The 21,731-nt window shown below is 42.6% G+C and overlaps 1 protein-coding gene across 2 annotated transcripts; it reads left to right on the top strand.

Moving 5' to 3' along the window:
* The first annotated feature begins 820 nt into the window (after positions 1-820).
* RNF10 (ring finger protein 10) lies at positions 821-21,700 on the top strand. Of its 2 annotated transcripts, XM_069795232.1 has the most exons (17): positions 822-1,384; positions 7,483-7,685; positions 8,677-8,876; positions 9,917-10,007; positions 11,030-11,214; positions 11,294-11,430; positions 12,994-13,154; positions 13,724-13,852; positions 14,009-14,267; positions 14,497-14,630; positions 15,746-15,863; positions 16,210-16,311; positions 16,817-16,951; positions 17,739-17,836; positions 18,065-18,125; positions 18,284-18,442; positions 19,322-21,700. In XM_069795232.1, exons 1-17 carry the CDS (start codon positions 1,222-1,224, stop codon positions 19,396-19,398), a joined length of 2,412 nt encoding a protein of 803 aa, XP_069651333.1. In that variant the 5' UTR covers positions 822-1,221; the 3' UTR covers positions 19,399-21,700. The 2 variants fall into 2 exon arrangements, with proteins under 2 accessions (XP_069651334.1, XP_069651333.1); XM_069795233.1 differs by lacking the exons at positions 17,739-17,836; positions 18,065-18,125; positions 18,284-18,442; positions 19,322-21,700 and adding an exon at positions 17,067-17,580 and having other exon boundaries at positions 821-1,384.
* Positions 21,701-21,731: the final 31 nt, after the last annotated feature.

The raw sequence follows: 21,731 nt of genomic DNA, 5'->3' as shown, positions 1-21,731 counted from the left end.
GCTCCACCTATCGTGCACACCGTTACCTACAGCATGCAAAGATTTATATTATTTCAGTCATACATATTCATATGATCATTTACATAGTGTCCACCCTTTGGTCACGCGCAGTGTGGGCCATCTCTTTCTCCTAGTTAATTGGCCTTGGCAATTTTTAATTACAAAAACTCAGCAGAACTCGAAGCTTATCATCAAGGCCCAAGGCTTCTTGTCTGCTGACGCACATCAGGCCTGAGGCCTCCTGTCTGTTGGCGCCTCCAACGCATACCATTGGCAAGGTCAAGGTTTTTCTTATCTATTTAGTACATACCAAAGTTTTGAAGTTTTCAAGCAAGGAAAAGTTTGTTAATACAGCTATACAGTAAAATGTTCCTTCTCCTGCCTTTGTTCAAGGCATCACTGTTGCGTTGTGCTTTTTCCCCTTTTGGTTTGAAGGAAAAGTTTAAAAGTTCACTTAAACTAGGCATTGTATTTTTATACTTTCACAGTTGTTTGCTACAGTTCAGTGGAAATGCTTGATTTTTTTATATCCTCTCAGGCCTCTGTGTTCACCAGCTTAACCCCTAGCACTGTCAACTCCTGCCTGCTTGGGAACTGACAGCCTTCAGTTCCTTCTGTTCCCAACCTCCCTCCTCCTCCCGATTTGTTTTTTGACGACTTTTCTTCCTCTTTGTTTCTTTTTCCGCTGCTACCTCTTGCAGAACCGCTTTGGAAAATAAACAAGATCTGCCCGAGCCGCCAGGACTACAGCTCCCGGCGTGCTCCGCGGCGGCCGAGGACTACGAGTCCCGGCGTGCCCCGCGGGTCCGCCCGGGAACGGCTCCATCCGGGTCCCGGCCACTGCTGTGGGCGACTCGTCGCCATTACGGGGCAGCGGCGGCCGAGCCGGGGCCGGGGCCGGGGCGGCGCCGAGGAGCCGGTGGGTGCCTGGGTGGCGCCGACCACTCGGGCGGCAGGCAGCGCCGGGCCCCGCGGGGCTCCGTGAGCAGCTTCCCTCCCTCGTCGCCCGGAGCCCCGCAGAGCCCGGCCCGGCCTCCCGCGGCCCTCCCCGGTTCGAGCGGAGTCAGCGAGAAGATGTCGCCATGAAGGAGGCCGAGTCCGCGCTGCGCCGCCCCCGCCGGTCGCCCCCGCGGGCCATGAGCCTGGGCCCCCGCCGGCTGCGCCAGCGCCCGTCGTGCCCCCCCGCTCAGGGCCGCCGCTCGCCCGCCGGGGCGCCCGTCGATGCTGCAGAGCCCGCCCGGCGCGACCCCCGCCTCGTCCTCCGCCATGGACAAGAGCAGCCCCTGCGGCTCCGGTACGCCCGGCTCCTCGGCCGGCAGCAAAGGGCAGCAGCCGCGATCCGCCTCGGCCGGGCCCGCCGCGGGGGAGTCTAAGCCCAAAGGCGGTAAGTAGCCGGGCGCGGGGCGGAGGAGCGGCTGGAGGTCGCCGGGCGGTGCGGGTGCGGGAGGGGTGTCTGGCCCCGGACCGGGAGCCCCGGGGGTTTCGGGCCCCGTCGGCGGTCTCTGTGTCTCGCTGGTGGGTCCGAAGTGGTGGTAGCTTGGAGGGAGGGAGGGAGGGGGTAACCGTGAGAGAGCGAGCGGTGTGAGGCAGTGGGGGCCGGTGGCCCCTTGTGCCGGGGTTTGGGTTCGTGGTGAAGCTGAACTTCTCCTTGTCGGGCTGTTTGGCTCTCAGCTGGGTTTTAATAGGCTTCGGTTCAGGTCACTGCTTGTTTTTGCTTTCTTTTTCCTTCCTCTTCCGGCTTTGCTCCCTGTTCAGTGAGCTGCGGTTCCTACTCTCTTCTTCCTTTAAGGATTAATGCTTTATCTATGTTAGCATTGGAGTAATCAGCTTGAGAGCTAAAGCTCTGGGTTTATAGTAAGAACATACGTTTGCCAGTGCCTATTAAGACAACCCTTAACTTTATTTTGTACTCCAGTTGAGTGTGCTTTTACCTCTTGCTTAAGGAGGTCTTGCATCGATACACAGCATTCCCCTTACCAGCTGTATTTCAATAACCTACTTTGGAGGGGCTCAGAGTTAGTTACATACAGTTTGCTCACCTGGCATTTAAAGCGAAGTGTTACATCTGTCATTGCAAACAGCTAGTTTTGCTGACATAGCAGTTCACGAGGAGCCATTATGGTTCCTGTCATCTATCTTTTCAAGGTAAGACCTAAGCCGCCTCCAGTTCTCTAAAGCTGTTTGGGAACAGAGTGTTCCTGGCAACCTTGCATTTTTTTCTAAAACCTAGAAGTGGGGCAGTAGTGATTAAAATTAGGGGTTTTAGTCCTGGAAGTACGTGTGAAGAGTGTCAACAGGTTTCTGCAATACCATTGGTATACTAATTTCCTTCCTCCTCAGTGGTTTGTTTCAACTATATTACTTCAGATCTCTCAGAAAGCACCAGTGTATTCCAGAGGGTTAACAAAACGAGTATCTTGGAGGTGTTGACTCCTTTTTGGACCTTCTAAATGCACTCAGATCCCAGGTAACCAAGTATTACCTGTTTTTCACCTGTATTAAGTGATCTTGCACAGGATAGACTGAAGTGAGTGACATGGGAGGTGGCTCACTCACAGCTGCCCAGGTTGTGGTGTAACTGTGCAATTATAGTTAAGTTTTAACTTCAAATTCAAACACATGAAAATCTTTTTAGGAAGAACTTTTTAGGCAGTAATTTCTGGAAGAACTCCTAACTGATTTGCAAAGTTTTTTGCAACAGCAACAGGATTTGATGTGGGAGTCTTACTATCCCTAGCTACTGTTGTTATTTTTCAGTCTCTTATTTCAATTTTTTTCCCCTTTAAGGAACGGACCAATGGAAGCAGGGGATGTCACGTGCTTGGTATGCAACAAGAGTTTTAGAACCAGATCTTTGGCTTCTGATGGAATAACAAAGTGTATAAACTTCTCTGCATGTATCGTGAGAGGCAGCGTGAAAGGCTAGCAGACGTGAGGTTTTCCTGTTGTGGAGAACTGGTTTCTGTCCATGTCTTGCCAAGAGATACCTCATCACTACAGCTTCTTTTTTAGCAGTGTGTGATGCTGTATGGAGGGTTGTTCACAGATTATAAACATTCCTCAGTAAGGCATTAAGATGGCCTGTCCTGTGGCTGGTATGCCTTCAAGTAGAAGAAACAGTATCTGTAGTGAGGAAGGAAATAAAAGGCCTGTGATTCCAGCCCAAAATGAAAGTGTTAAGTGATTGTGGAATGCCACCTTTTACAGGCTTGAAACAATGTCACTAGTAGCAGAGGAGCTGTGAGGAGAGAAATCCTGATGTACTATACTCTTCTACTCCAATGCAATAGGCAAACTTAAAAAATCCATGCTTTTCTGAAGACCTCTTTTTTTAATAAAACAGAAGAAAATTTTGGCTTGACAGAATTTTGCTTCTAAGGTGCTTGTTTCTTAACTACAATGGAGGGCAAAGGGATATGGAATGAGTTGCTTCCTTTAGAGCGCATTGAAGAGGCCTGGCAAAATTACAGTCTCTTTTAGTAGGAGTAGATGTATATTTGCGAATATCTGAACTGGAGGGTACTGAGAACTAAAATGAGAAGAATCCCTTAGATTAGGGCAAAAAAACACGGGACAAACATACAGCATGCAGCTGTCTTAAATTGCGGCTATGTTTTGGTTAGCTGTTGCATGCAAGATGCTGGCATGTCACCATATGGGATTTTTTTTTTCTTGAGTTCCTTATCATTCCACGTGTAGCTGATGTGGTCCACCCAGTTCCTCTCCTGTTTCAGGAAACATATAGGAGGTATTCTGAAAATCTTGTGTCTCCTTTGAAATGGAAAGTGTTCTTGATAGACCACAGACCCTCCCCAAAATGCTGACCTTTTGTTGCATAAGTGACTTGTGCACTGGTGGTAACTGGATTTGAGTCTAGTCAAGCTCTTGCCATTTAGATGCTTTTCAGAGTTACCCGCTGTGATCAAGTCCAGTGGAAGAAATGAAGAAGTGGATGTTTGCGAAACCTTATGGTAGTTTCTCCTTCTGTTTGTCTTGCAGCACAGCTTGAAATGGGCTAAATAGGATACTGTAAGCTCTTGTACTTGCGGAAGTTAGGTTCCAGCTATCTTTCAAACTTGGCCTTAGAAACTAAATCAAACTCAGAAGTTTCCAACAGAAAAGTTTCTCTGGATTACATTAGTGCACCAACAGGAGTCACATCACATTAGGATGGAATAAAGCAGTTAAGGGAGAATAGCCTTTTTGGGTTTCTCTGCAGTCCTTGAGACCTGATGGACAACATTAGTTCTTGCAAATGTTCCTGGGCCTTATTATTATGGTGTGAGCATGCTTAGCTGGGGTGTGTGACTGCTCAGTCACCTCTTGCTCACTGGGATGTTTGCCTTAGCAGCAGCAATAGCTTCAGTGTGTTTTCATGAAATCACCCTGGGGCCTAGGGTGATCCACCACCCAAACCCCTTATGCAATACAGTTGGCTTCAACATGGCTCAGCTGAAAAGAAGAGGCAAACAAAGATGGAAGGAAACTGCAGTCCTTGCCCCAGTAGCAAACCAGTACTGCAGCTCCAGGACTGAAGTGGTCACCTAGAGCTGCTATTAGTCCTGTGAACTTGATCTCCTCTCTGGATCATTGGAGATAGAGGTCCTCTAACAGAATGTGGCATCCAACAGGAGAAACCACAGATGTAAGGCCTTGCTCCAAAAGGCAAGAACAGCTTTGAGGCTAGTCTTATAGAATTATATAGACAGTATTTTTTATAAGTCTGTGTTTTCTTGGAGGTGGATGTGTAGATATATTTATTATAGGTTAGATCTTGTGAGAATGGCAAAAGGATTAACTGAGGACCTGAGTGAAGAGTAAGTACCTCACCAGCACTGTTGCTGTTGCTCATTCCTAATTTGCCAAGAAAAGAAGGAAAAAAGAAACTCCCAAATCCAAACCTATGCTACTTAAAACTGGCATCTAACAAGAGAGGATCACAGTGAGAATCTTCCACTGTTCTCCCTGCATGAGTGCAGATAGCCCTGTCCTGCCCTGCTCTTCATGGGAATGCAAGGAGGGATGATACAAAGCAGAGAGCTCCCTGACACATGGCATGCTGGAACGGTGAAGAGCATTGCTTAGATTTGGGGGGGGCAAGGGGAGCAGCAGAACTTGCAATCAGTAAAATCAGGTTTGAAGCGTAGTTAGACTGTCATGTAAGGTCCTTAAAAAAGGCTCAGGTGGAGAGGACTTTCCTGTAAAATGTGAGAGTCATTATAGTGACTCTCAAAGCTCTAGGAGTTGGTCTGAAAGGACCTGTAGTATGACAGGAATGTGTGTAAACCAGCTGTTTGACAAATTTGATGGTGACTAACTTGATTAAAACTATGAAGTGGTAGGAAATTCTTTTGTCAGCTGCAGGTACAAGCTGTTCCTGGGCCTTGTAAAGACACACTTTAGACTGAACTTCTCTTGAGTTGTTTCTTTTCCCCAGTCGGTGATTGCAGAGGAACTGCAAAGTCGCCATGGACACAATAGGCATGTGCCTGTCTAGCATGTTCACTGAAATTGCAGATTTAAGAGGGTGGTTGAGCTCTGAAGTGGCAAGCTCTGCTCCTGAACAACTGAAATAGTTGTCCAAACCTCTTGAAAATGGCTTAATTTTTGACCAGAGACTTTTAGTGGTGTTGATTATAGCCTCTTCTCTACAAACACTCTCAAAAAAGGTCTATCTAAATAATCATTCAGCCAGACCTGGTCACACCCTCAGTACTTGGCCGCTTCTGGTGTGTTTTTTTTCCTGATAACACTCAACCCATGTCTTTTTAGCCTGACATGCATTACAGCACTGCAAGCTATGCAAGCATGTGTTTGAGTTACACATCTGTGGTTCCAATGGAGTTGGTTTAATTCTGAATTAAAGGATTAGCCTTTTGAATAGCAGACTAAATGACCAGTTCTGGTGACGAAGTTTGTCTGCAAAATAGCTATCACATCATGTGAAAGTAATGATAGTGTCCTTTTACTTCTGTAGCTGTAGTAGCAGGCAAGAAACAGCAGACTACCGCAAACTCCAGTCAAGCCGCTTTTATTACTTAAGTAGTCAGATCCTCAGCGACGTACAACAACACACAGACCTTTCAGTCCATTGCCTCCCTCTTTTTGGGGGTGCTGGTGGGAGAGAAAACTAAAAATAACAAAAAAAGTGAGATGTTGTGTGAATGATCCTATTCCAGCTGCTTTAAATGCTCAGGTGGATTGGAAGTGGTGCTGGGGAAGGGGGAAGACTGGAGGCAGTGATAAAGAAAACTACCCATATGTTTAATGCGATCTTGAATCACAGCGGCGTGTTTGCCTGCCATGTAAGATTTATATTAAGGGGTGGGGAGGACTACAAAGTGGAAAAAGGGAAACTAACAGACTTTTATAAAATGGATCTAGATACTGTATGAGGTGTTACCATTTGTGTAATGCTTACTGAGTATGCAGAGTGACTTTGGGGCTGGCTGGTGTGGATAGATGTCTTGCTGGGCCTGTGGGGTTTTGCTTCCAAGCTTATCAACATAACTTCTACAAATAAAACTTTGGGCAGTTGGTGGAAATGCTAGGCTAAGTGACTGGTAAGCAGTCTGTTGTGTCCTTGGGGCAACTCCGATCTTGTGTTAAGACTATTAGAAATACCTTCATAGTATTAATTTTCTGTTCTAGCAGTCTAATGAAGCAGCTGTTTAGACACAGGAAACCCCTTTCAAGAGCCTGACTGATATTTTCTGCTCGTGAGCTTTGTTTCTGCAGTATTTTGCTTTGTACTTTCACCACTGTGTGAAAGTGACCCTGTGTTAGGGTCAGCGGTGCACTCTGCTTTCGGGCAAACAGTTCTTGTTGCATAGGTTGGTGGACTTAGTACTTAGATATTAGGTTCGTGCTTCAAGATCGATAAGCATTTGTCTGCCTTGTGAAAGAAAAGGGTATTTTAGAACAGGATTAGAACTGTTGGGGTCTTTTAAGCATAGGGGCAGAACTGAGTGAAAACAGGTAATGGGGTCTTGCAAAGTGGGAAACCTTGAGACAAATGCAGGCAGCAGTATATTTATATAAGGGAACAATATATGATAAATTGTGTGTTTTCAGAAAATGGAATGAAAAAATGAACTAGTTGTTGTCAATTTTTGTAATGGGGTATGAGGATGTGATGTTGGTGTTTATCACTTAATGTACCAGGTAACACGCTAACGTCTGGTGACAGAAATTCCAGATCTGGATAAAGAAAATTCAGCCATTCTAAGAAAAGATAAAGCACAGCAAATACATCCTTCTTTTATACTCTTTGACCAATTCTTTGGGCAGTGATAGGAATCAAATGGTTTGGGTTGCTGGGGGGATTTGATGTGCTGATAAACACCAGCCTTTTAACCAGGGCCCGAGACAGTGGCCGAGGTGAACACAGTGCTGTCTCTGAGGCAAAGCTGGCTGAGGTGAAGTATGGGTGGACAACTCCAAGACTGCTGATCTGAATCTTGGTTTTTTTTTTTCTTTCAGATGGAAAGAATGCAAGTGGATCCAAACAGCGTTATAATCGTAAAAGAGAAACTTCATATTCAAAAAATGAGAACTTTTCCAGTCAGTCCCGTCGCTCCAATTCACAGAAAAGCAAAGCTTTTAACAAGATGCCCCCTCAAAGGGGAGGTAGCGGCGGAAGTGGCAAACTTTTTAGCTCTTGTAATGGTGGAAGACGAGATGAGGTGAGAATTGTAATGCCATGCCTCCAAGGCCTTCTTTCTTGGGACGAGAGGACCACTGACCTGCCTAGATAGGTCTTCTGTATTCAGCTCCTGGGCTGGGAAGGGAAAGAGCGATAAGAGGTGCTAACATCGTTGAGATGCCAGAGTGAGTGTGAGCAGAACAACTTTGCAACAACAGAAGAAGAGTGCTCTCTGCTCTGAGAGACTTGCATTAAAAAATACCATCTGAGGAATGGGTACCTAGACAGGCCACATACATATGTCATGAAACAGAGGTCCTTCATGAAATATCTAGTGATACAATTTCTAGCTTTTAAGTCTGAGGTGATTGTGTCTAACCGCTTCAGTGTACAAATCTGTGTGTGATAGTGGTATTGGTAAATGTGTTATTAGCCTTGGTGACATCAAGAGGGAGTAAAACCAGACTGAGGCTTTTATGCTGATATAGGTCTAAATTCTGTAGATTATCGGTGGATTTTCATTGATACAGACTCATTTTTCAGTTTTAGTGGATGAGCAACACTGCTCACCTAAATTGCTGACTCTGTCAAATCTTACCTGCTGTCTCTGTTGAATTCTCATTCTTTGCTTCGTTATATGAAAACTAACCAAAACAAGTACAACCTGTGCAAATAGTAATCAGACTTGTATTACTGGCTGTCTAAAAAAATACTGTCAGGTTTCAAACAACTGTCTTCTGTTATTAACCTTAACTACTAGGTTTTGCCAGCTTTTACTTGTCCTTATGTGGGTTGTTTTTGTGCTCTCCTCCTTTTGATCAGTGCGGGGTAAGACTGCTGAGTTCTAACTTTCAGGTTCTCATGCACTTCTAACGCTGCACTACTTGATTTGCAGAACTGGCGTAGGAGAAGGTGAGTGAGTGGATGCTGCATATTCTGTACGTAATCACTGGTGGGGCCTGGGTATCAACTTGTACTGATGCTTTTGCAGTAAATTCTAGCAAGTTCTAACAAATGCCGTTGTCTCTTAGGTAGCAGAGGCTCAGCGGGCAGAGTTCAGCCCTGCCCAATTCTCTGGTCCCAAGAAGATTAATCTGAACCACTTACTGAACTTCACTTTTGAACCCCGTGGCCAAACAGGCCATTTTGATGGGAATGGACATGGCAACTGGGGGAAAAGGAACAAGTGGGGACATAAGCCTTTCAACAAGGAGCTCTTCCTGCAGGCCAAGTGAGTGGAAGACCAGCAGGGCTCTTAGACTTCTACAGAGAGAGACACTGAGTTGTAGGGGACGATCAGCCAGGAAACTGTTTGACCTTGACTACTTGTGTAGACTTTTCTAGGGTAAAGTTACCTCTCTGTAGTATTTTTAGTGGTAACGACTACACTTGAAAGGGATAAAAATATACCAAGTTGTCATCTTTACCTATTTACAAGGTATCTGATGGTGTGAGTCCTTTAAATACAAACCAATTAGTCTTCTGCTCTAATTTTCCAGCATCGCTTGTGGCATATGACATTCCACTTGAGAAGACCTACGTAGCTCCCTTACAGAAGATGATCGTTTTTTCCAAAAAATAATATGTTGAGGTGGTAGGGGTAGCAGTTGCTTGGATCAAAGCTAATCTGAATTTATAAGTCCCAGAAGCAATTACTCGTATGGGTCTTAATTCTTAAACTGCTGATTATTTCACAGGCCCCTAGGTGTGTAGTATAACCCAAATGATGATCAGTGTAGTAATCCAGCAGCAGAATTGCTTTTGACTGGAAATAATGGTCACTTTCACTGGAATTTGAAGCATGTTCAGGACTTCCTGTATCTGATCATGTTAAAGATAATAAAAACTATTTTCAGCATGGATGCTTCTGATTTTTCCCTATTGTTCTGTGGCTTATTGTAGTGAAGTCTATTTGCAGGAACCCCAATAGTGCTGGTTTTTGTGAGCATATTTTTTCCACTTGTGGATTCCCTGTTTTTTAATAGATCCCTGAAGGAGCTGGCTGTTTCTTACATGTTTCTGGAAAAACACTCTGCCTGGCTCATTCTGTAGTTAGTATGTGATACCGTGTCTAACTGAAGTGAGATACACCTATATTCTGGAAATTTGGTTGTGAATTGAACTCTTTTGGGTTTTGTCAGTATAAGTTACTGACTACCTCCAGCAGTTTTCTGCTGGACAAAGAAGAAGCTCAGAGAATCCTGTAGGTTAGTGCTCAAAGAATTTTTAGAAACAACTGAGTGGATCATCTGTCTCTTTGCCTTTCCCCAGCTGCCAGTTTGTTGTCTCTGAAGAACAGGACTACACAGTCCACTTTGCTGATCCAGATACCTTGGTCAACTGGGACTTTGTGGAGCAAGTGGTCAGTTGTGATGGGCTAGATTTTTTTTTTTTCCTCCTTCTTAAGAAGCTCAACCTGTCTTTAACTGCCTCTTTATCTCTGTGATGTTACGTAAAACTCAGCTGTTTTTGAGTTGAGTCCTCTTCTGTCACTCCCACAATACTGGGAAAGATCTGTCATGGAATATATTATGAAATACTTTCATGACAGGAAAAGAGAAGTGCTAAAATCTATTAGGAAAATTAGCAGCTTCTTCTTGCTTTCGCAGATGGGAGCTCATCAAAAATAGTATCTGACATTCTGTAGACAGAGTCCTTGTGATCAAGATATTAACAGAAAACTTGGGCATGAGTCCATGGAAGAGGACTAGAGTGTAGAATTTTGAAGAATTATTCTGTGCATAGGTGGCCCATCTTGCCTAGCAACAAAATGGAAAATCTCTTGAGAACTGTGGTCAGAACTTTGGGTTGCCTCAAGTAGAAACTTGTTATCTGCTAAGGCTAGTCATGGTGTATGGTGTAGCTGGAGAGGAGGTAGGCTTACTGTTACCTGACGCTATGAGAGCACTGAAAAATCTAGGTGCTCGCTTGGCAGTTATGTCTGTATGCAACATACAGATGCTAACAAAGTGTCTGACTAAACTAGAATGTTCATGGAAATAGGTAAGTTCAGTCTCTCAGTGAAACAGGACTGCACAAGTCTGCTTGTGTAAGTGGGGTGACAGGGCTCATTTGCTGTCTTCTCAGTGTCTGAATTCGGATGATGAAGATGCTGCTAACTCTTAGAGATGATGAATACATGAGGGGAAACATGAGAAGAGTCACTTTTTTATGTCACTAGAGTAGAAATACCAGATGGGTGGCTTTGAAGGTTATTCCATGTGCAGTCTGAAGGTGTTAGTTCACAGTGTACTTAATTTCTTTGTAAATAAGCAGAGCCTAAAGAGCTGGAAGATTCATATGTTAGAGTAGATATTATTCTGTAGCACAGGAACTGCTTCCCAAGTCTAAAACTTGTACTGTTCTTCTCGTGTGCTATTTCAGCGAATCTGTAGCCATGAAGTGCCCTCCTGCCCAATATGTCTGTACCCACCAACCGCAGCAAAGATCACCCGTTGTGGGCATATCTTTTGTTGGGCATGTATCCTTCACTATCTCTCCTTGAGTGAAAAGACCTGGAGTAAATGTCCTATTTGTTATAGCTCTGTTCACAAGAAGGATCTCAAGAGGTGAGACTTGATATTTATTAAATGATGCATCTCTTTCAAATATTATTTTTACCATACTAACCTCCTCCTTACATTGCAGTGTTGTTGCTATGGAAACACGTCAATATGCAATTGGTGATATCATTACGATGCAACTTATGAGAAGAGAGAAAGGTGTTCTGATAGCACTGCCCAAATCTCAGTGGATGAATGTGGTGCAGCCTGTTTACATCGGAGGTGAGTGTATCTGAGTACTGGCGATTGGCATCCTGCTCCTAACTGACTAGGACTTGTGTAGAGAGGATTTACCATAGCAATGCCATGCTGTCACCTTAAAACAGACCAGACTACAACACATGGGTTTTGGCAGCTGAAAACCTTAATGACCACATCTTAATAATAAGCTTTCTACCCACACTTTATTTTTTGTAAGCTTCTAAGTTGTGTGCTCTTTCCATTCAAGTTGCGCTGCAGACTCCTGCCTTCTCAGTCATTAGCTTGACATGTGTTTTGTATCGTACAGTCATTGGTGTGACTCTTGCTGCTTTTCTTGGCTCTTCAGTGTCCTTAACTTTTTTTTTCCCCATCCTGGCTCCTCGTTATACAGCTTAGCAAAAATAAATGTCTTTGTGTCTAAACTATTTCAAGGATGTAATCTTCAATAAGGTTTTAATCTTCTTCACTTATCAGCTAAGATCTGTGAATGATATGGGAAAATAATCAAAATTATTGCAAACGGATTCCAAACATCTGTTGCCTGACTTCTTCAGTTTTCTCCAGTCGAGTAATGTGACTAACACATCATCATCTTATCTGTTAGTATCACGAAAATTTTGTGACTAAAGAAATAGTTTTACTTAACATGGCTGTTTTGTGGGCTGTCTTGGCTCACTTCATTTTGCAGTCACATTTGTGAAAGGCTGCTTGCTTTTAAGCTCGCTGTAAAAAGTCAAGTCTCCCAGCACATGATGGGTATCCAGCAGGCAGGGTGTGTGCTTACATGTTCCTCAGTATTTGAAAGTAAAGGACTTTAAATCCTTCCATAAAACAAACAAAAGAACAAATACGGGATTTGAGATCATTCTAAACCCAGGAAATTAAGCATTAACTTGGTGTTCTGTAGACAAAGTTGCACCCTTGGGGAGCAGTGAATATGTTGACTGTACTAGTATGTGATGCTATGGCTGCTGTAGACTTCATAGCTAAGATAACCTCTCTAGTAACAAAGACGACTACCTTTTGCTAAATTTGCAATTCTTTAGTTTACTGTTTCTGCTGTGCTTTTTGTAAAAAAAACCTCATAATAATGTTTTGTACAGATTTTGAATACGTATGGGTTTATAAACTGGTTTGAGCCAAAACAGAGGTCGCTTGCGGAACTTTCCAGTTGCAGTATTTTTGAATGTATAGAGAAGAAACAGCAGCTGCAGACTGCATTGTTTCAGGAAGTTTTGACCACCCAAGGCTTCTCAAAGGCAATACTTCCACAGCAAAGAAGTTTAGACTTAATTTTTTTTTTTTATGTGTAGCAGCTGAGCAGTGAAGTGGCAGGTTGAAAGTGGCAGATAAACTGCTGCGTGGGGGGGATGTGTGTAGCAGAGCAGGTATGTGGCACCAGCTTGTGTCATCAATGATACAATGGTAATATGTGGAGTCCGTATCAAACCCTTGCTAAATATTGTCTGCTCTGGAGTGGATTAACTCACAAAATTGAGAAGTAACAAAACTTCAGAAGAAACAGCAGTTCAAACTGGTGCTTCTACATGCAGATATTAATGATTTGGTGCTCCTTCTGTTCAGATGACCAGCACAGTCAGTATTCAAAGCTGCTTCTGGCATCCAGGGAGCAGGTCTTGCAGCTGGTGATTCTGGAGGAGAAAGCAGCATTACTAAAACAGTATGAGGAAGAAAAACACACCCCAGAGGCTTGCTTTATTGAGGCGGCTATCCAGGAACTGAAGGTGAGAACCTCTTTGGAGGCTTTTAGTAACTTTATTTTTAACAGTATACTGAGTGCTGAGCATCTATGTTCTGCTGCATAAGTGGTTATTTGTGATTATTCTGGTCTCCGTGACGTACATACTAGTAAGGTGGTTTTGCTGCTAGAGTAGCATTATAAATCTTGGAGAAGACTATAGCCTTTGGACCCTAGGTATCTGGCATGATGTTCAAGATAACAGAACAGGATGCTTTTTACTGAATGGTATTCCTTCCATAAATGTAACAGAGTTCTGCTTTCAAAAGAAGATGTGTTTCCCTTTCAGGTCCAACAATTTCTGGGATAACTTTTATCAGGGAGACATGAGCAAACCTGTAGAATATTCCTTTTCAAAGCCTTTAGGTGTTCTACAATGGGTGCGCTTTCCAGTAACAAGAAGGAGCAGACCTCTCTTCAAGGGTCACTCTTTGTCACAGATGAATTATAGATCTGTGAAAACCTGAAATACAGGACAAGGCTAAAAATATCTATGGTGGTAGTCTGCTGGCTTAAATAGGAAATTGCAACTTGGTTTTTTTGGATGACCTGTAGGAACGAGAAACAGCACTCTCTGCTGACCAGGATAAAAACAATGGCATTGCTGGAATCAGTGCAGCTGTGGAAGAATTGGTCCTAGAAAGCTCCAAGGCTGTGGAGCCTACAGTTTCCCAAGAGAAAAAGGTGGGTGACAACTCCACTCTGGCAGATCTTGTTAGTACTTAATTCTGCCACTTTACACTGCACTGTATAGTGAACTGGTGCCAAAGATTTTTGCAGAGATTATAATCTTTTGAAGGAGGTGATGTGGTACTAACTGTATGCTCTCCACTGTGATAGTGTGGTGTGGAATATCTCTCTGCATTTGATGAGGAGCTTGTGGAGCCTTGCTCTGATCTGGCAAGTTCCTTTTTGCCTCCTGTGGAAGCTGAAGAGGCAGTGCTGGATGAAGAGGAAGTACCTGAGGTGGACACTGTAGGGGCACCTGATACAAACACTACAGAAGAACCAAATCCAGCTGAAACAAGCTATCAAGAATCTAAAGATACAAATAGCAGTGGACATCTTGGCAACTGTCCTTTCTACTATTTCTATCAAGGTCAGTGCAATGAAATCCTGGAATCATGGGGGCAGAGGTGCCTCATTTGGGATCCTTCTTGAGGAAGATGTTTGTCACTTCATTAGATGCAGCTAACCCCTGTGAAATAAAGCTCCCACAGAAACTCAGAAAGGAGCTCTAATTTTATTACTGGAGAATGTACTGAGGAGGGGAAAAAGCTATTGAAAATTAACAGGAAAAGAACAAGCGATGGTATCTTATCTTACAGCGGAGGATGGACAGTGTATGTATCTTCACCCTGTGAATGTTCGATGTCTTGTTCGTGAATATGGCAGCTTGGAGAAGAGTCCAGAGAAGATAACTGCAGCTGTAGTGGAGCTAACTGGCTACTCAATGACAGAGGTAGTTATTTTATCTTCTTATTAATTAAGGGCCCTTGTTTTTAGCAGATTGATCATGGTGGCTGACAGGTGAGACTTGTTTCTCTTCAGTAATGAGAAATAATAACCATGAATGGGTAGGCATGCTAATCTGTGAAGGGCATCTGTGTAAGTTGCAGTATCTTAAGTTGCTTTTGATTAGTAGGCTGTGGTCTAGCTTAATTTTTTTTTTCCTAGAAGGTAGGAAGTTCTAGGAGTGAGAGAATTGCAAGTTAGGATTGGTTTGTTGTTAAAGCTGTCTTAAAGTAAATTCTTTTTTCATATAAGACAGTAGCTTGAACTTGATCTTCATCTATCATATTCATCTTGAACAAGATCTATCATCTTTCTCAACTTGAAGGAAGTGGTCTGCCTCTATCATGGACAAACAGTTGTTTCTGAGCATCAAGGGTAGAGGTAGGACGTTGTGAAAATAAAGAGGATGGAAAGAAACATCAGTGCTTGAGATAGAGTGAAAGTCCTTAAGGCACTGAAGTTCTGGAAGAGGGGATGGGTCTTGAATTCCTTTATCTCAAATAAAGACACCTTAATGGCACGTGCAGTAACAACTACACATAATTCTTAATTAGTCTTTAAGAAAGGATGTGCTCAAGTAAGAATGGATGCAGAGGTAGTAGGGAATTGTCTTCAAGTTTTCCATCTCTGAGAAGAAAAGTACAAAATTCAGCTTGTTTCAGTCTAGCTAAGTGGTGGTTGTTGGTCCAAATAATTTGTTAAAGGCAAATTTGGTCCAGTGCAAAAATAAACACATTGGAAGACTGGTATTGTAGAATTTTATTCTGGTGATGTGAGTGAAAAGGGAGGAATAACAAGAAAATTGGTAACCGAGCTGGAGTAACTGCATCCAAATCTGTTTATGATGTAGTTGGTGGAAATCATGGAGCTTTTGGTTCTGACCCAGGGCATCCTTCACGTGTTTGTAGTTTATGAAGTGATTATTGTGTCACTGCTGCTATTTTTTTTTCCATTTGATTTGATCAATGGTGGGCATTCTATCTCCATAAGCTGTTCCTCACTATGGCAGCCTCTAGACCTTGTTGTGATGATACATCTACTCTTTTTTTTTTTTTTAATCAGGATATAAGACAGCGTCATCGCTACCTTTGTCACTTGCCCCTCACCTGTGAGTTCAGCATTTGTGAACTGGCTCTGAAGCCACCCATCATTTCTAAGGAGACTTTAGAGTTGTTTTCAGGTTGGTACTACCTTTCTAGTAGGCTCTGTCATGTATCCGTGAGGGTGAAGGGGAAGTTGTTCTTATCCCTTAATGGCAGAAAAAAAGAACATACATAGCAGCTTTACTCCTCTTGCACCAACTGTCTGATGACTACTTGACAGAACAACCCCAATTAGCTGCTTTACAGACAACAATTATACAAAGAATAAAAAAAGCCTGACTGCTTGGAAGAGCATATTTTGTTTGTAAGCATATTTTGTTACTAATGTGTTATAACTGAATATGTTGTTCTCAAAGCTGGAGAAAACATTGCCAAAGTATTGGTGTGGGGTTTTTGATATCCAATGCTGTGCATTGTTCCTAGATGACATTGAAAAGAGGAAACGTCTTCGGCAGAAGAAAGCTCGTGATGAACGACGACGTGAACGCAGAATTGAAATAGAAGAAAACAAGAAACAAGGCAAATGTAAGTCATGATTGAGCATAACTGGTGAATTTCCAGTCATCTTTAGTTGCTGAGCTGATTTCTTGAGCTATAGGGTGAACTCGTAAGGTCTTTAGTTTGTCGTGTGTACTTAGAACAAGATTACAATGTATTAGAAACAATGTCTGTAGAGTGAAAAATACAAGCTGTTTTAGTCAGGATGTTAAATGTTGTTATGCAGTTGCTCTATACTTGCACATTATGGGAGAGACAGAGGGCATTCAAGGGTGTAGCTATCTCCATGTTGTATATAGCTTTCAGGATTCTTAGTTTCTGTTTTTATAGTAATCACGATATAGAGTGAAAAGAGAAGAAGGAAAAAAAATGCCTAGGAACTGCTTCCATCCAGCAGCAGGGTTTGTACTGGTCTCTAAAATAGAGGGTGGGAAGAAAATTGAGTTGGCACCTCCTAGACTCCTGAAACAGCTTGCATATTGACAGTCCTCCCCCACATTGTGTAGTGCTTTAATTTAAAACCTCTTTCTAGATCCAGAGGTCCATATTGCTTTAGAGAATCTGCAGCAGTTCCCTGCTTTTACCTCTTGCCCCGGAGAAACTACCAGCATTGATCATCAGAGCTTCTGTCTGTCTCCTCTTGGCAGAAGCCCTGTGTTTCAGACAGGTAAGCATCTGGAAAAACACATCACATCTAGCTTTTGAACATTCTTTTGGGATCTACTGCTCAGGTCATCATGCTAAACTTTCTTGATACTGATCAAAGACTGCTTCTTTCCTAGATTGCCTATGAGATCATACACAAAAGGCTGACATGGCTAAGAAACTTTCTGGTCCTTTCTCTGCTTTTTACTACCTCTACTTCAGTGACAATATGAGATCTGCACTGTAGTTACCCCATCTTTTAAAGCTTTGCTGAGGCAGAAGAAAAGAAAGGAAAAAAAATACCCCAAAAGGGAAGAAAAGTGTATATGCCAGGAAAACACTACTGGCATTTTTTCTTTCTACTCTCCATCTTCCCCCACCGTGTTATACTAAAATAAAACGTAGTTAATGAGCACTCAGGTTGTTGTCCAGTAATGCTTTACCAGATGTTTTATCTTGCAGTTCATAAAAAATATTAAGTAGAAACTGTTCTTAAATGTTTTTTCTTAAAAAAGAAACAAACCCAAACCACAAAAAAACACCAACCAAAAAACAAAACCCATACAACACCCCAAAATAAGCAAACAAAAACCTCAGAGCAGCAGCAACAAACTTAAATCTCCTTTCAATAAAAAGATTAAGGAAATTTGAGAGGTCTCACTGTGTGACTAATGGATGGAACTGATGAGATAAAAATCATTAATTACATAAGATAATAAAACTTTATTTCTGTTTCATCCTGATAAGCAGCATAATGAGTGCATTTGCCAAATAAAACTGGCTTTAATTATCTGCTGCTTTCTCTGTAGAGTCTATTCCAACTCCACTGTCACCTGCTGCCAGCCAGGTCAGCCCATTCCTCTGTGGGAGTTTAGAAGAAGAGTCTCCCTTCCCTTCTTTTGCCCAGGTAAGCCACGTAGCAGAGTAAATCTTGTCAGAATTACTTGTATCTTAGTTGGGGATTAGTCTGAGAACGCAATAGCTTCCCCCACAAAAACAATGGGGGATAAATCTTAGGGAGACAACATGGGGTTTGAGTGCTTGAAGGGGTTCCTAGATTTTCTTGCCACTTAGGGGATATACAAGATTGTTCTAATACATGGGATTTAATCATATCTTACAACTTTTTTGACAGATGTTGAGAGTCGGAAAGGCAAAACCAGAAACATGGCCCAAACCTGCCCCAAAGACAAGAGGTAAGAAAATTTGGTATTACTACTTCAGGTTCTTTACCATGCATCTAAATCTAAGAAATCTTGTAACTTCACAAGAAACATCTGGAGCGTGGAGGGGCATTTGCACTGTGAAAGTTTTCTACAGCCTTCTGCCTCTCAAAGCCCTTTCCTTCTTTCAGATGAGAACACTCTGGCACTCCCTGTGCCAGTGGATAGTGATGGAGAAAGTGACAGCTCTGACCGCATACCTGTGCCCAGCTTCCAGAATTCCTTCAGCCAAGCTATTGAGGCAGCCCTCCTGAAACTGGACAAACCGTCCACAGCTGATCATTTATCAGGTAAAAGGCAGGGGGGAAGGCATGAAAAATTTCTGAAGGGAAAAAATTGAATATTTCCCCTTCTTCCTCTGGGAGAAGCGAGAGCAGCAATTTTGGGGACCAAAAATTGGCCACAGAACAGTTCTGAATATTGTCAGGTTGTGGTTTCTGAACAGCTTGACTAGGGCTTCTGTTAGCTTAAAGCGGCTCACTTAGTGAGAGCTAAGATCTCCAGCTAGCAAAGAATCCTGTTAGGACAAAGATGGCTTTTGACTATCATGTTTGCTGTGTCTCTACTGGAGCTTAATTTAAGCTTCGTCTCAAGGAAGTTCAAGTTATGCACTTTTAAACTAAAAATACGTGAGCTGCTGAACTACCAATGAAGTTTGATCAAAACATCAAGGTAGCTGCTAGCTGAAATTTCAAATTAGGGAGTCTGAAACAAATTGAGATGAACTTAAACCTCCAAGCCTGGTGATGGCTGATAAAATTAATTTATAATGCTCAGTTCTGATGTTCAGCTTTGGCTTCTGTTTGGAGACTGTGCTGAGTGATGGAGAGAGATTGGGCCTGGGAGTTTCAATGAAATTGAGTATCAGCTCCAGTTGGTAGTTTTCTGGACATGGATGAAAGCGATACTTGGCAAATTGCTGCATAGCTGCACCCTTAGGATCTGCTGTTGCAACAGCAACTTTAGAATCAGTTAGGCATGTTTATAGGTGTGCTTTAGATGTCTGCAGTAATTTTATTGTTAAAATTAAACTAGTTGGTGTTCAGTGAGTTGATAGGAAGTGTCACAGACCTGTGGAAGTCATTTAGGCTAGGAAAGACAATTTATCATTTCTATGTGATGTTCCTGTTCCATGAGAAGAATGACGGTATGATTTTAATTCTTCACAGAGGAAAAGGGAGGCAAGAAAAGAAAGAAACAGAAGCAGAAGCTATTGTTCAGCACCTCTGTTGTTCACACAAAGTGATTCTGCTATTCAAGAGAAGTTTCCTCTCCTCGTTTTCTTTTCATTTTGCTTTGTTTTGCTGCTATAGTTTAAGTATTTAAATTTGAACAGACTAAACTTGTGTTTCCAGGGCTTCTAGGGGGTTCAGGAGGAAACCATTACAGTATATGTTGAAGTAAGAGCTTTTGATTTCAACTGTTTAATCAGTTTATACTGAAACAAAGTTTTGAAAGAAACAACCCAGAGACAAATCGGCCAAGGCTTCTAGTGTGTGCCAAGTCAGTTCTTTTGGCCTAATAAGCAGTATGAAAATCTTTACAGCTGTGTGGCACTGCCAGAATACTGCAATATTACCTAAGTGAAGAGGCAGAGAGTCTTTATTTCCCTAGAAGTATTCATGGGCAGAAGTCCATCTGACTGTGACAGTAGTGCTGTTTCAGTAAAGCTGTCAAACTGCTCTCTTGAGAAACTGGTTTCCGCTGCGCTGGAAACGGGCAAAAGAGCTTCCTGGCTTTAGAGTGCTAGCTGCTGTATCTGTTCTTTTTCTAAAGAGCAAGAATTCCTCCTGTTCTCCTGGCTTGGAAAGATTTAAAGCTGAGGTGAGTGTAAAGCAGAACTTGGCTACTTGGTTTTGAAGTGATAAATTTGTGTATTTCAAAATGCATACTGGCACGAGTGGTAGAAGGAACCTCCTGGCTTCTCAGTTGTTCAACTCTGTTTTAATGTGGGTGAGTGAGGCTGCTAATTTTTACTTTTTTTTTTTTTTTTTTTGCCAACCATGGGCTACACATTCTTTGTAACCTGATCATCTAGAATAAACACTCCACCCTAGGGTTCTTGGTAACTACCTGAATGTTTTGACACTGGCTGCTCTTGAATTGGAAGAACAACTGATAGCTGGAGTCTGTAGACAACTTTTATTCCCTAGCAAGAAACTGGGTCTCTTGTACTGGGATAAGGGCCTGTATCTGCTTGGTTCTGGGATGTGAGTTGATCTGTACTAAGCACTTCGGGCCATAAACATGCCTCTTCTGGACCCCTCCCTGCTTTTTCTTTGGGTGGTCATATTCTGCACTGCTTGTGGTTTGATTTGAGCTAATGAGTTAAGTGGTGTGGATTTTGTTGAATAAAATGAACTATAGGTGTAATGTACCAGTCAAGGCCAACAGTTGCAATAAATCATATGCACACGCACTTACAGTACTGCACACTTCTGAGCTGTAACTGAACTGTCATATCAACATGGAGCACAATATCACTTAGTTGCACCAATTCACATCTTACCTTTCTTCTGACAGAATTCATGCCAGGGAGCTGGCACTAACTTACAGTGTGAGACTGACAGGTGTCTTCTGTTATCTTCAGCCCCATTTGCACCAGTGGTCTGCCTGCATTTGCACAGCCTTTAAAAAGTTGATGTGCCCTCTCCCTTTGACCCTGTGACTGATCTGAGCAAGGAAGCATGTGTTTGAGACTCCTCGAGTCAGGTTTTCTAACACCACTGGTAAAGTCATTGGTTGTGTCCCTATTTAAAAAGTTTCTGTCAATACATGGATGCTTGATTTCAAAGCAATAGGCTCCATGTTATACCAGTGCTTCCCTGAGGCACTTAAGTGTGTGCGCATGAGAAGCTAGTACCAAAGAGTATACTTCACAAAACTGTATGCAGCTGTAAACCAGAAAGAAGGGGGAGAGAGGAGAGGTAAAGAGTACTTCCAACTGCTACAGGAGGATAGAGGAAACACCTGCAAAACATTCTTTGAAAGCAGCTTGACTTCACACTGGGTCACAATTAACTACACTGGAGGGAAAGACAGTACAGCTTGTTAATAGAGTGCAAAGAAACTAAGACAAGATGCCTGAAAGCGGTAACACATCTTGCTGTTAATGCTTTACGTGCACATTGGAAAATTATTGGTGAGGGCAGAGAAAGCAACAAAGTAAGAAAGATTCAAGTATGCTGTTAACTGTTCACAGTACTATTGTTTTCTATTTGTAATAGTCATTTTAAGCCATGGAACAGGAGTAACTACTTAGTGTCTAATCAGTATCTGTTGTGTTCTATTATCTCTACACATTTATGGTCAACTTTTCTTTGCATTGGGAAGAGAGACAATAGCTGGAGCTGGTGTAACTCACCTCCACATCTCACAGGCACTAGAACAAGAGAAGTGATGCAGGCAAGGAAGACTGTCCCTTCTGCAGGGGCAGTCTCCACAGGACAGCATCTTTAAGTTGTTTTCCTATGGGTTTAAGAGATAATACCAGCAATGCTACTTTCCTGTAACTGATCGGTGTAAACTTAATAAATATCTAAGCAGTACTTGTACCTATGAGTTTTATAATGGGTCGGA

Source organism: Haliaeetus albicilla, chromosome 10 (assembly GCF_947461875.1).
Source record: "Haliaeetus albicilla chromosome 10, bHalAlb1.1, whole genome shotgun sequence".
NCBI classification, from domain to species: domain Eukaryota; kingdom Metazoa; phylum Chordata; class Aves; order Accipitriformes; family Accipitridae; genus Haliaeetus; species Haliaeetus albicilla.
Note: the sequence above shows the minus strand (reverse complement) of the source record. Positions and strands in the feature narration are given on the sequence as shown.

Bases quoted from the DNA above. Each gene is read 5' to 3' on its own strand.
- RNF10 (XM_069795232.1), top strand. From the start codon at position 1,222: ATGCTGCAGAGCCCGCCCGGCGCGACCCCCGCCTCGTCCTCCGCCATG. The intron at 8,877-9,916 runs GTGAGTGGAAGA...GCCTTTCCCCAG, and splicing joins GAGCTCTTCCTGCAGGCCAA to CTGCCAGTTTGTTGTCTCTG. The intron at 13,155-13,723 runs GTGAGAACCTCT...GATGACCTGTAG, and splicing joins CGGCTATCCAGGAACTGAAG to GAACGAGAAACAGCACTCTC.